Here is a 13,847-nt window from a genome sequence, read left to right as displayed (position 1 = left end):
TCTTCCAGTCATCCCCACTCCCCTGCTTTCAACCCATACCCTTTGATGCCCTGGCTAATCAAGAACTTATCTACCTCTGCCTTAAATACACCCAATGACTTGGCATCCACAGCTGCTCATGGTAACAAATTCCACAGATTTACCACCCTCTGACTAAAGTAATTTCTCTGCATCTCTGTTCTAAATGGATGTCCTTTAATCCTGAAGTTGTGCCGTCTTGTCCTAGACTCCCTGACCATGGGAAATAACTTTGCCATATCTAGTCTGTTCAGGTCTTTTAACATTTGGTTTGTTTCTATGAGATTCACCCTCATTCTCCTGAACTCCACAGAATACAGCCCAAGAGCTGCCAGATGTTCCTCATACAGTAACCCTTTCATTCCTGGAATCATTCTCGAGAATCACCTCTGAACCCTCTCCAATGTCAGTATATCTTTTCTAAAATAAGGAGCCCAAAACTGCACACAGTATTCCAGGTGTGGTCTTACGAGTGCCTTATAGAGCTTCAACATCACCTCCCCGCTTTTATATTCTATACCTCTAGAAATAAATGCCAAAATTGCATTTGCCTTCTTCACAACTGACTCAACCTGGAGGTTAACCTTTAGGGTATCCTGCACAAGGACTCTGTAGTCCCTTTGCATCTCTGCATTTCTGCATTTTGAATTTCTGCAAAGGCACACAGGCACATCACTTGTTGCAGATAACACACATCAAAGTTGCTGGTGAACGCAGCAGGCCAGGCAGCATCTCTAGGAAGAGGTGCAGTCGACGTTTCAGGCCGAGACCCTTCGTCAGGACTAACTGAAGGAAGAGTGAGTAAGAGATATGAAAGTTGGAGGTGGAGGGGGAGATCCAAAATGATAGGAGAAGACAGGAGGGGGAGGGATGGAGCCAAGAGCTGGACAGGTGATTGGCAAAAGGGACACGAGATATAGTTTTCTATAGAGATATTTCCATTTTGCCTGCATTTGTATCTTTCTAACTTTTAACCATAGAAACCATAGAAACTACAGCACAGAAACAGGCCTTTTGGCCCTTCTTGGCTGTGCCGAACCATTTTCTGCCTAGTCCCACTGACCTGCACACGGACCATATCCCTCCATACACCTCCCATTCATGTATCTGTCCAATTTATTCTTAAATGTTAAAAAAGAACCCGCATTTACCACCTCATCTGGCAGCTCATTCCATGCTCCCACCACTCTCTGTGCGAAGAAGCCCCCCCTAATGTTCCCTTTAAACTTTTCCCCCCTCACCCTTAACCCATGTCCTCTGGTTTTTTTCTCCCCTTGCTTCAGTGGAAAAAGCCTGCTTGCATTCAATCTATCTATACCCATCATAATTTTATATACTTCTTTCAAATCTCCCCTCATTCTTCTACGCTCCAGGGAATAAAGTCCTAACCTATTCAACCTTTCTCTGTAACTGAGTTTCTCAAGTCCTGGCAACATCCTTGTAAACCTTCTCTGCACTCTTTCAACCTTATTTATATCCTTCCTGTAATTTGGTGACCAAAACTGAACACAATACTCCAGATTCGGCCTCACCAATGCCTTATACAACCTCATCATAACATTCCAGCTCTTATACTCAATACTTTGGTTAATAAAGGCCAATGTACCAAAAGCTCTCTTTACGACCCTATCTACTTGTGACGCCACTTTTAGGGAATTTTGTATCTGTATTCCCAGATCCCTCTGTTCTACTGCACTGCTCAGTGCCTTACCATTAACCCTGTATGTTCTACCCTGGTTCGTCCTTCCAACGTGCAATACCTCATACTTGTCTGTATTAAACTCCATCTGCCATTTTTCAGCCCATTTTTCCAGCTGGTCCAAGTCCCTCTGCAGGCTCTGAAAACCCTCCTCACTGTCCACCACACCCCCAATCTTTTTATCATCAGCAAATTTGCTGATCCAATTTACCACATTATCATCCAGATCATTGATATAGATGACAAGTAACAATGGACCCAGCACTGATCCCTGTGTGCACACCACTAGTCACAGGCCTCCACTCAGAGAAGCAATTCTCTGCCACCACTCTTTCACTTCTTCCATTGAACCAATGTCTAATCCAATTTACCACCTCTCCATGTATACCTAGTGACTGAATTTTCCTAACTAACCTCCCATGCGGGACCTTGTCAAAGGCCTTACTGAAATCCATGTAGACAATATCCACTGCCTTCCCTTCATCCACTTTCCTGGTAACCTTCTCGATAAACTCCAGTAGATTGGTTAAACATGACCTACCACGCACAAAGCCATGTTGACTCTCCCTAATAAGTCCCTGTCTATCCAAATGCTTGTAGATTCTGTCTCTTAGTACTCCCTCCAATAACTTACCTACTACCGACATTAAACTCACCGGCCTATAATTTCCCGGATTACTTTTCGATCCTTTTTTAAACAATGGAACAACATGAGCCACTCTCCAATCCTCCGGCACCTCACCCGTAGACAGCGACATTTTAAATATTTCTGCCAGGGACCCCGCAATTTCAACACTAGTCTCCTTCAAGGTCCGAGGGAACACCCTGTCAGGTCCCGGGGATTTATCCACTTTAATTTTCCTCAAGACAGCAAGCACCTCCTCCTTTTCAATCTGTACAGTTTCCATGATCTCACTACTTGATTCCGTCAATTCCATAGACTTCATGCCAGTTTCCTTAGTAAATACAGAAGCAAAAAACCTATTTAAGATCTCCCCCATTTCCTTTGGTTCCGCACATAGCCGACCACTCTGATCTTCAAGAGGACCAATTTTATCCCTTACAATCCTTTTGCTCTTAATGTACCTGTAAAAGCTCTTTGGATTATCCTTCACTTTGACTGCCAAGGCAACCTCATGTCTTCTTTTAGCCCTCCTGATTACTTTCTTAAGTATTTTCTTGCACTTCTTATACTCCTCAAGCACCTGATTTACTCCCTGTTTCCTGTACAATTTCATACAACTCCTTCTTCTTCTTTAACAGAGTTGCAATATCCCTTGAGAACCAAGGTTCCTTATTCCTATTCAATTTGCCTTTAATCCTGACAGGAACATACAAACTCTGCACTCTCAAAATTTCCCTTTTGAACGCTTCCCACCTACCGATCACATCTTTGCCAGAGAACAACCTGTCCCAATCTACGCTTTTTAGATCCTTTCTCATTTCTTCAAATTTGGCCTTCTTCCAGTTCAGAACCTCAACCCTAGGACCAGATCTATCCTTGTCCATGATCAAATTGAAACTAATGGTGTTATGATCACTGGAACCAAAGTGCTCCCCCACACAGACTTCCGTCACTTGTCCTAACTCGTTTCCTAACAGGAGATCCAATATTGCATCCCCTCTAGTTGGTCCCTCTATATATTGATTTAGAAAACTTTCCTGAACACATTTTACAAACTCTAAACCATCTAGACCCCTAACAGTATGGGAGTCCCAATCAATGTATGGAAAGTTAAAATCCCCTACCACCACAACTTTATGTTTCCTGCAGTTGCCTGATATCTCTCTGCAGATTTGCTCTTCCAAGTCTCGTTGACTATTGGGTGGTCTGTAATACAATCCCACTAATGTGGCCATACTTTTCCTGTTTCTCAGCTCCGCCCATAAGGACTCAGTAGACAAGCCCTCTGATCTGTCCTGCCTGAGCACTGCTGTAATATTTTCCCTAACAAGCAATGTTACTCCCCCACCTTTCATTCCTCTGCCTCGATTACATCTGAAACATCGGAACCCTGGAATATTAAGCTGCCAGTCCTGCCCCTCCTGTAGCCAAGTCTCACTAATTGCTATAACGTCATAATTCCATGTGTCAATCCACGCCGTCAACTCATCCGCCTTCCCCGCAATACTCCTAGCATTGAAATATATACACCTCAGAAGATTTTTACCGCCATTCTCAACCTTTCTATCAGCGGATTTGCTTGAACTCTTAACATCATTTATTTTCACCCCAGCCATACTGTCAGCTCTGGTAATCTGGTTCCCATCCCCCTGCAAATCTAGTTTAAAGCCTCCCCAACAGCACTAACAAACCTCCCTGAAATGATATTGGTCCCCCTGTAGTTCAAGTGTAACCCGTCTCTCTTGTACAGGTCCCACCTGCCCCAGAAGAGGTCCCAATGATCCTGAAATCTGAAACCCTGCCCCCTACACCAGTTCCTCAGCCACTTGTTCATCCTCCAGAGCATCCTATTCCTACCCTCATTGACACCTAGCACAGGTAGCAATCCTGAGAATACCACCCTTGAGGTCCTGCTTTTCAACTTCCTACCAAGCTCTCTATACTCACTCTCCAGGACCTCCTCACTCTTCCTTGCTATGTCATTGGTACCGATCTGGCTGATCACCCTCCCACTTCAGAATGTCATGCAATCGATCAGAGACATCCTTGACCCTGGCACCCGGGAGGCAACAAACCATCCCGGATTCTCTGTCACGACCACAGAACCTCCTATCTGCACCTCTAACTATCGAATCCCCTATCACTACTGCTCTCCTCTTTTCCCCCCTCCCTTCTGCACTGCAGAGCCAGACTCAGTGCCAGAGATCCGGCTACTGCAGCTTGTCCCAGGTAAGTCATCCCCCCCAACAGTATCCAATGCGGTATACTTGTTGTTGAGGGGAATGGCCACAGGGGAACCCTGCTCTGCTTGCCCTTTCCTCTTCCCTCGTCTGACAGTAACCCGATTTCCTGTCCTCCGCTCCTTTGGCGTAACTACCTCCCTGTAGCTACTATCTATAATCTCCTCATTCTCCCGAATGATCCGCAGGTCATTCAGCTCCTGCTCCAGTTTTAAATATACTTCCTTCACAAATCACTAATTTTGTGATTTATTCACCTTTAGTTATGTGTAATAAATTATTGCATGTCCTGATAATGGAATAATTTATTACATGTAGCTAAAGGTGAGTAAATCACAAAACTAGTGAAGGAATCAAACAATAATCTCAAGATTTTGGCAGCAACTGTGGAAATAATCGTTTCTCTTTCCAAAAAAGCTGCCTGATCTGCTAAACGTTTCCAGTTTCTGTTTTGGATTCTAATACAATTTTCCTTTTGTATGGCTTTTTCAGATATAATACTACTTCTCTCACCCTGTGTGCTTTGTTTTACTGTTATTTATTTATTTAGTGCAGTGAAGATGTTAACAATTGCAGTTTAAAATTCTGAATTAATGGAAATTAACATTCTTTGCTAATATAATAAGGCTGGAAATCAGTTGTTTTCAGCACTCAACAAGATAGTTGTTCTGGAAATTAATTTGGGCACAAGTTTTTTTTTCCTCTAGGTGTTAATTAAAATGTGCATGTTAGACTGTAACAACTCATTTTGTAGTGAAAACAGTAATTCATCAATGGTTTTTGTTCCTTTCACTTGACGATCTCTTCAATTAACAAATGATCAAGTATCTATTGTCAGAAAATTTCCAGCAGATTTAACAGTAAATAATTCTTTTTTAGTTCGTATTCCTGGCAAAATCATAAATTGGCAAAATGAAGGTCTGCAATATGACAACCACGTTTCAATGAAATAGAATAAAAAAAAAACAGAAACTGCTGGCAGGATAGGCACTGAACATGAAGTGAGAAAACAGCTGATGTCTCAGGTCAATGACCTTTTAATGACAAGAGATTGGAAATAACTGGGAGATAAAATAGGAGATAAACTATATTTTTCATGCAAAACGATTTGACGTTAAATATCCACAATTGGAAATTCTAACAAAAGATCATTAATACAAAATTTTATCTTTGTTTATTGGCCTCTCCATAAATGCTTCTAACTTACTGAACATTTCCAGCATCTTTTCATTTTAGATTTCCATCATCCACAGTAGTTTTCCTTTTTTAATTGTTGGTATAATACGCACTCATAGGAAAAACATGCAAAATGATAAACTCTGCAGATTGTCCACATTTGTATTCTTGTTTGTTGCTTTAATGTTTTAGCTAACATTGAGTCTATTGGTATATCAAAATGTTCTTGTGGGAATGAATATGTTGAATATAAAATCTTTCACCTTTTGGAGCAGCCTGAAGAATGTTGCCAGAGGCCTTGTATTTCCCTCACTGTTCCAGTCAACAATTGTTATGTTGGAGAAAATATAGTCTCCAGCAATATTCAGGGCAATATATTAAAAAATACATCTGGGCATTCTAGCCCATTTTCTACTTATACGCATTAAATTGTAGGGATTTGTTTACCAATAGAAAAACATTAAAGCATTGAACACTGAGACAACTTTTAAGAGAGAAGGGTAACATACACAAAATGCTGGAGGAACTCAGCAGGTCAGGCAGCATCTGTTGAGGGGAATAAACAGTTGACGTTTCAGGCTGTAACCCTTCATCGGGATTGGGGAAAAAAAGGAGGCAAAAGTCAGAATAAGAAGGTGTGGGGAGGGTTAGGGTTAGAGTACAAGGTGACAGGTGATACCAGGTGAGAGGTATGTGGGGTGAGCCAAGAGCTGGGAGGTGGAAGAGGTAAAGGCCTAAAGAAGATGGGTAGAATATGAGAGGATAGTGTCCTTTTTTTAAAAAAATTAAATAAATGGGGTTTCCCTTCTACCACTACCAATGCTGCCCTCACTCGATCTCAGCCACTTCCCGTACATCTGCCCTCACTCCGTCCTGCCGTCATAACAGGGATAGAGTTCCCCTTGTCCTTATCTACCATCCCTGGAATCTCTTTATCCAGCACATCATTCTCCCTAGTTTCCACCATCTCCAACAGGATCTTCTCACTAAGCACATCTTTCCCTCCACTCTCCCACTCTCTATTTCCATACCTCACTCCCTTGTCCACCCGTACCTCCCCCACTAACCTTCCACTTGGCACTTAAACCTGCAAGTGTGACAGGTGATACGCTGCCTCTACACCTCCTCCCTCACCACTATTTGGGGCTCCAAACAGTCCTTCCAAATGAGGCAACCCTTCATCTGCAAGTCTGTTAGGGTCAGCTATTGCACCTGATGCTCCTGGTGATGCCTGCTCTCCATCAGTGAGACCTGACATTTTGTTGAGGACTTTTCTCAGTCTGTCACAAAAGACAATATTTCCTGGTGGCTATCCATTGCTATTCAACTTCCAGTTCTCAGTTTGATGTGTCTACTGCCATGCTGAGGGAAACTCAGGTTGGAGGGGGCAAACACCTCAGATTCCTTCTGGGGAGTCTTCAGCCTGATGGCATGAACATCGATTTCTCCAACTTCTGGTAACTTCTTCCCCCTCTGTCCTTTTCTCTTTATCCATTCCCCATTCTAGTTACCCTCTCACCCCTTCTCATCTGCCCATCACCACCTCATGGTTCCCCTCCCTCTTTTTTCAATTGTCTGTTGTCCTCTCCTATTAGATTCCTTCTTCTTCAGCCCTTTACCCCTTCCACCTATCACCTTCCAGCTTCGTATTCATTCTCCCCTCCCCCACATACCCACTTTCTCCCTCATTTGGTCTCACCCATAACCTGCTAGCTTACACCTTTTACTGACTTCTGCCTCCGTCCTGTACAGTGCTGATATGAAGGGTTATGGTCCAAAAACATGGACGATTTATTCCCGTCCATAGATGCCTCTTGACTTGCTGAGTTCCTCCAGCATTTTGTGTGTGTTGCTCTGGATTTCCACTGTCTGCAGAATCTCTTTTGTTTTTTGGAGAGAAGTTTTTCTCTGATTTGCTGGAGTTTCTTGGAGTTCAGTGCCCCTGGTATCTCTGCCAGGCTGTGACACAATGCCAGCATCCCCATGTGTACATCATATAGATCTATGGCAAGGCAGTGACTTATATTTGGACATCCGTATTGCGTGCAATGGGCTACACACTAACAAAATGAGAAATTTTAATTTAATCGTACACTTTGCTTTCTACCATTAATCTTCCACTAATTCAACCTGCCACGTGTCTTGATTTTACCAATATATCTCTGATGCTATCTTTCATTAAACATTTGAAAGTCCATTTGTACCATGCTTACTATATTCCATTTTTTTTGCTAATTTCTTGAAAGGTAATATGATGCAAATTAGTTATAGATGAGTTCCTTGATTGCACCAATTAACCCAAATTTCTGAAGTATGGGAAGACTATTTTTTAAAATTGTGATCTCTTGCCACTAGGCAGAGTTAATGGCCATTGTTAACGGACTTACACCAGCACCTTTTTTATGAAATGGGAATGTAACATTCATCATTGTGAGTTCTTTTGGTGTAATTTGGAAATAATACATTTCATTTTTTTCTGATGTTTCTGGGGTATGTTTCCCTAGTATTCCTGCATGTAAAGCATTCAAAGCAGACAAATTGACACTTTTAAGTTCATTGATGGCGTAATATTTTTTTCAATACTAGTGTCAGTTACCCCACATTTCCCTGTAACTCTCTGGTAATCTTGCCTTACCAGCACTAGCTAAGTACAGAGTTAAAGTATCTATTAAAAAGGGTGTCTGCCTGAAATGTTGTTTTTTTCATTTCCATAGATGCTGCCTGACCTGCTGAGTTCCTGTAGCATTTTGTGTGTTGTTCTGGATTTTATCATCTGTACAACTTCTTCTCTTTATTTTTTTTTAAGAATGTTGCAATTCTTTCCTTTCTAACTGAAACATCTCCATCTGTACTTATACAGTATTAGTTTAAACTTTGCCTGTTGTCTGTATAAACCTAATTTTAGTTCCCCCCTCCCCCATTTTTGATACCTATGTAAAGCTCTATTGCTTCATTAAATTAGTTTGCTTCTGGTTGAAACGTTCCTAATCTGCTCTCTACTCAAATAATATTTAAACACATCTCAATTTTGTTTTTTTTTTCCATAGATGCTGCTTGGCCTGCTGAGTTCCTCCAGCATTTTGTCTGTGTTGCTTCAGTTTTGCTCTCCTGCTTTCCATCCTGTCTCTCTGCACCTTTGCCCCTCTGACTCTCAACACAGGTGCCCTTCAGGGCTGTGTCCTAAGGCCCCTCTCTGTATACCCATGACTGTGTCGCCACCCAACTCCAATCTGCTAATTAAATTTGCTGATGATACTACACTGATTGGCCTAATCTTAAATAATAATGAGGCAGCCTACAGAGAAGAAGTCAGCACCCTGACACAGTGGTGTCAAGAACACAACCTCTTCCTCAATGTCGCAATAACGAAGGCACTGGTTGTGGACTACAGGAGGAATGGAGACAGGCTAACCACTATTAACATCAATGGACCTGGGCTTAAGAGGGTGAACAGCTTTAAGTTCCTCGGCATACACATCACCGAGGATCTTACGTGGTCTGTACATACCGGCTGTGTGGTTAAAAAAGCACAATAGTACCTCTTTCACCTCAGACAGTTGAAGAAGTTTGGTATGGGTCCCCAGATCCTAAAAACTTCCTACAGGGGCACAATTGAGAGCATCCTGACTGGCTGCATCACTGCCTGGTATGGGAACTGTACTTCCCTCGATCGCAGGTCTCTGCAGAGAGTGATGCGGATAGTCCAGTGCATCTGTCAATGTGAACTTCCCACTATTCAGGACATTTACAAAGACAGGAGTGTAAAAAGGGCCCGAACGATAATTGGGGACCCAAGTCACCCCAACCACAAACTGTTCCAGCTGCTACCATCTGGGAAACGGTACCACAGCATAAAAGCCAGGACCAACAGGTTCTGGGACAGCTTCTTCCACTAATCCATCAGACTGATTAATTCATGCTGATGCAATTGTATTTCTATGTTGTATTGACTGTCCTGTTGTAGATACCATTTAGTATAAATTACTAGAAATTGCACGTTGCACATTTAGATGGAGACATAATATTAAGATTTTTACTCCTCATGTATATGAAGGATGTAAGTAATAAAGTCAATTCAATTCAATTCCAATTTGTGAACACAAGTAAATTTTCTCTGATAAATTATACTGTGTTGTGTATGGAATCTGACTACATGCCATTTGTATTTCAGTTCCTAGACAGGACCAATCCCATGGATAAACACTGCGAAGTGCTGAACAATAAGTATGGGATATCTGCTGCTCCAGTAACACCACAATTATTTGGAAGTGCTGGCAAAGAGCATATGGAGAAATATGGTAACTATACCTGCACACTTAACATCAGAATTAGTTTAAAAGCAGTTAAATTTGCTGATTAATAATCTATTTTTAACAATTCAGTTATAAAATTGGTTAAACACTGCAGTTAGCTGAAAGAGGATGATTTCAGTTCAGGCAGAATTATGTTGTCGATTAACAACAGTTACCATGGCAGTGGAGCTCATTATCCGAGCATCACAATGACTGGTCGGAGGGAAACGCTTGAAGAATGGGTGAATATGGATGACATGACCACGATAACAACAAAAGCATGCACCAGACGCCTGCTGGATAAACTCCAGGGAAATGTCAAATGGGCACGAATGGGGATCAAACCCAGTAAGTCTCGCAGTATCTCAATTGTCCAAGGCCGGCTCACCGACATAAGGTTTTGTATCAACGCTGAGCCAATACCAACTGTGTTGGAGAAGCCCATCAAAAGCCTCGGATGTTGGTACAACACAGACCTCAGAGACACAGAGCAGGTGGAACAACTAAGGCAGGATACAATCAGTGGCCTCAAGCTAATCAAAAACATGGCTCTCCCAGGGAGGTTGAAGCTTTGGTGCTTTCAGTTTGGACTGCTGCCCCGACTTATGTGGCCAATTACCATCTATGAGGTCACTATGTCTCATGCAAATCGGTTGGAGAGGCTGGTGAACTCACATGTGAGGAAATGGCTTGGGTTACCAAGATGCCTTAGCAGTATAGGACTTTACGGGAACGGAGCCCTATCTCTGCCAATTTCTAGCCTGGTGGAGGAATACAAATGTGCCAAAGCAAGGCTGAAAATGACACTCAAAAAAATCTCGATACCCAATTGTAAGAGGCGCTGCTCCTGCTCCAGCAACAGGGAAGAAATGGACCCCAGCCACAGCAGTGCTGGACACAGATGCCGCCCTCCGACACTGGGACATAGTGGGCTATGTCCAACAGGGCAGAGGAGGCTTTGGCCTTGGAGCGATGGAACCTAGCTGGCAAAAGGCTACTACAACTGAACGCCGGCACCTGGTGGTGGAGGAGGTGCGCCACCAAGAAGCAGCAGCCAGATGTGCCAAAGCAATATCCCAGGCCAAACAAGGCTGCTGGATGAGGTGGGAGGGTGTTGAGAGGAGGAAAATTACATAGAGTGAGCTGTGGAGCGTAGAGTCAGACAGATTGAGCTTCATCATCAGAGCAACATATGATGTCCTGCCCTCTCCTACAAACCTAACTCTTTGGCTGGGAGAAGATCCAGCCTGTCCTCTGTGCGCAGTTCCGGCATCCCTCAAGCACATCTTGGTTAGTTGCAAGAGCAGCCTATTACAAGGCAGGTACACCTGGTGACAACAACCAAGTGCTGAGGTGTTTGGCAGCTGAACTTGAATGTAAGAGAGTAACCACCAGTGCCAGGCCTCTCAATGCCCAGACAATGGTCCCACAACTACAATCCTTCATCCGGGAAGGAGAGAAACCGGGGGCTCACCCCTTGCCTCATGACTCATGCCCACTGAGTGCAGCCAGGGACTGGGAATTGCATGTTGATTTAGGCCAGAAACTTACCTTCCCATCTGAATTTGCAACGACCAACCTGCGGCCTGACCTGGTCCTTTGCTCCAACTCCTGCCGGCGCGTCGGCGGTAGGAAACTTTGTCACGTGGTGTGAGCAGAATTATCTGCAGCTTAATGTGAAAAAGACTAAGGAGCTGGTGGTAGACCTGAGGAGAGCTAAGGTACCGGTGACCCCTGTTTCCATCCAGGGGGTCAGGATGGACATGGTGGAGGATTACAAATACCTGGGGATACAAATTGACAATATACTGGACTGGTCAAAGAACACTGAGGCTGTCTACAAGAAGGGTCAGAGCCGTCTCTATTTCCTGAGGAGACTGAGGTCCTTTAACATCTGCCGGACGATGCTGAGGATGTTCTACGAGTCTGTGGTGGCCAGTGCTATCATGTTTGCTGTTGTGTGCTGGGGCAGCAGGCTGAGGGTAGCAGTCGCCAACAGAATCAACAAACTTATTTGTAAGGCCAGTGATGTTGTGGGGATGGAACTGGACTCTCTCACGGTGGTGTCTGGAAAGAAGATGCTGTCTAAGTTGCATGCCATCTTGGTCAATGTCTCCCATCCACTACATAATGTACTGGGTGGGCACAGGAGTACATTCAGCCAGAGACTCATTCCACCGAGATGCAGCACAGAGCGTCATAGGAAGTCATTCCTGCCTGTGGCCATCAAACTTTACAACTCCTCTCTTGGAGGGTCAGACACCCTGAGCCAATAGGCTGGTCCTGGCTTATTTCATAATTTACTGGCATAATTTACATATTACTATTTAACTATTTATGGTTCTATTACTATTTATTATTTATGGAGCAACTGTAACGAAAACCAATTTCCCCCGGGATCAATAAAGTATGACTATGACTTTATCATTGAGCTGACGGTCCCCGGGAGGATGCTGTGGATGAGGCTTGCAAACGGAAAAGGCTGCGATATGCCAACCTTGCAGTTGAAGCAGAGGAGCAAGGCTGCAAGTAAAAGTGCATCCAGTTGAGGTGGGGTGCAGGGGCTTTGTAGCCAGTTCCACCGTAAGGCTGCTGAGGGACGTAGGGGTCAGAGGGCAGGCCCATGGGAAGGCAATCAAAGCACTTGCTAATGCTGCCAAAATGAATAGTCACTGGCTGTGGCTGAAAAGAAGGAATGCTGAGGGGGCTGCCAAGTGACAATCGTGTGTGTTTACCTTTTGTATACCCCTCATAATTTTGTACATCTCTATCAAATCTCCCCTCAATCTTCTATGTTCTAGGGAATAAAGTCGTAACATATTCAATCTTTCCTTATAACTCGGGTCCTCTAGTTCCAGCAAATTTTTGCTGTACTCTTTTTATCTTATTTACGTCTTTCTAGTAGGTAGATGACCAAGACTGCACACAATACTCCAAGTTAGGCCTCACCAATGTGTTGTACAAAATCAACATAACATCCCATCTCCAGTACTCAGTACTTTGATTTACAAAAGATAATGTGTCAAAAACTTTCTTTTTGACTGTATTTACCTGTGATGCCGCTTTCAATGAATTATGGACCTGCATTCCCAGACCGCTTTATTCCACCGCTGTCCTCAGTGCTCTACCGTTCTCTGTGGCAGACCTACCTGTGTTGGACCTTGCAAACCGCAACACCTCACATTTGCCTGCATTAAATTCCATGTGCCATTTTCAGCCCATTATTCTGCCTATTATTCCAGCTAGTTCAAATCCTGCTGTAGGCTCTGATAGTCTTCTTCGCTGTCCAGTACACCTCCAATCTTGGTGTCATCTGCAAATTTAGTGATCCAATTAATCATATTAATATGCAGGTAATTCATATAGATGACAAACAATGAAGGATGCAGCAATGCATCCTACGGCACTTCACTCGTCACAGGCCCCCTGTCAGAGAGGCAACCTTCTACTACCACTGTCTGGCTTCTGCAAAGCCAATGTCTAATCCAGTTTACTACCTCACCTTGAATGCAAAGCGACTGAACCCTCTTGACCAACTTCCCATGCAGGACCTTGTCAAATGTCTTGCTGAAGTCCATGTAGACAACTTCCACTGCCTTGCTTTCACCAACTTTCCGGTAAACTCCTTGAAAAACTCTTTTAAGTTGGTTAGAAATCACCTACCACACACAAAGCTATGCTGGCCATCCCTGATTAGTCCATGTCTCTCCAAATACTCATATATCCGGTCCCTTAGAGTACCTTCCAGTAACTTTCCCACTACTGATGTCAGGCTCACCAGCTTATAAATTCCTGGT

The 13,847-nt window shown here is 43.4% G+C and overlaps 1 protein-coding gene across 1 annotated transcript in view; it reads left to right on the top strand.

Moving 5' to 3' along the window:
* scp2a (sterol carrier protein 2a) overlaps positions 1-13,847 on the top strand; it is a 99,377-nt gene that overhangs the window by 13,359 nt on the left and 72,171 nt on the right. The window contains exon 6 of the mRNA XM_063064239.1: positions 9,930-10,056. Within this exon, the coding sequence (XP_062920309.1) occupies positions 9,930-10,056 (127 nt within the window). The remainder of the gene's footprint in view (positions 1-9,929; positions 10,057-13,847) is intronic.

This window comes from Mobula hypostoma, chromosome 12 (genome assembly GCF_963921235.1).
Source record: "Mobula hypostoma chromosome 12, sMobHyp1.1, whole genome shotgun sequence".
NCBI classification, from domain to species: Eukaryota; Metazoa; Chordata; class Chondrichthyes; order Myliobatiformes; family Myliobatidae; genus Mobula; species Mobula hypostoma.
The sequence above is the reverse complement of the archived record's forward strand: the minus strand, read 5'-3'. Positions and strand labels throughout refer to the sequence as shown.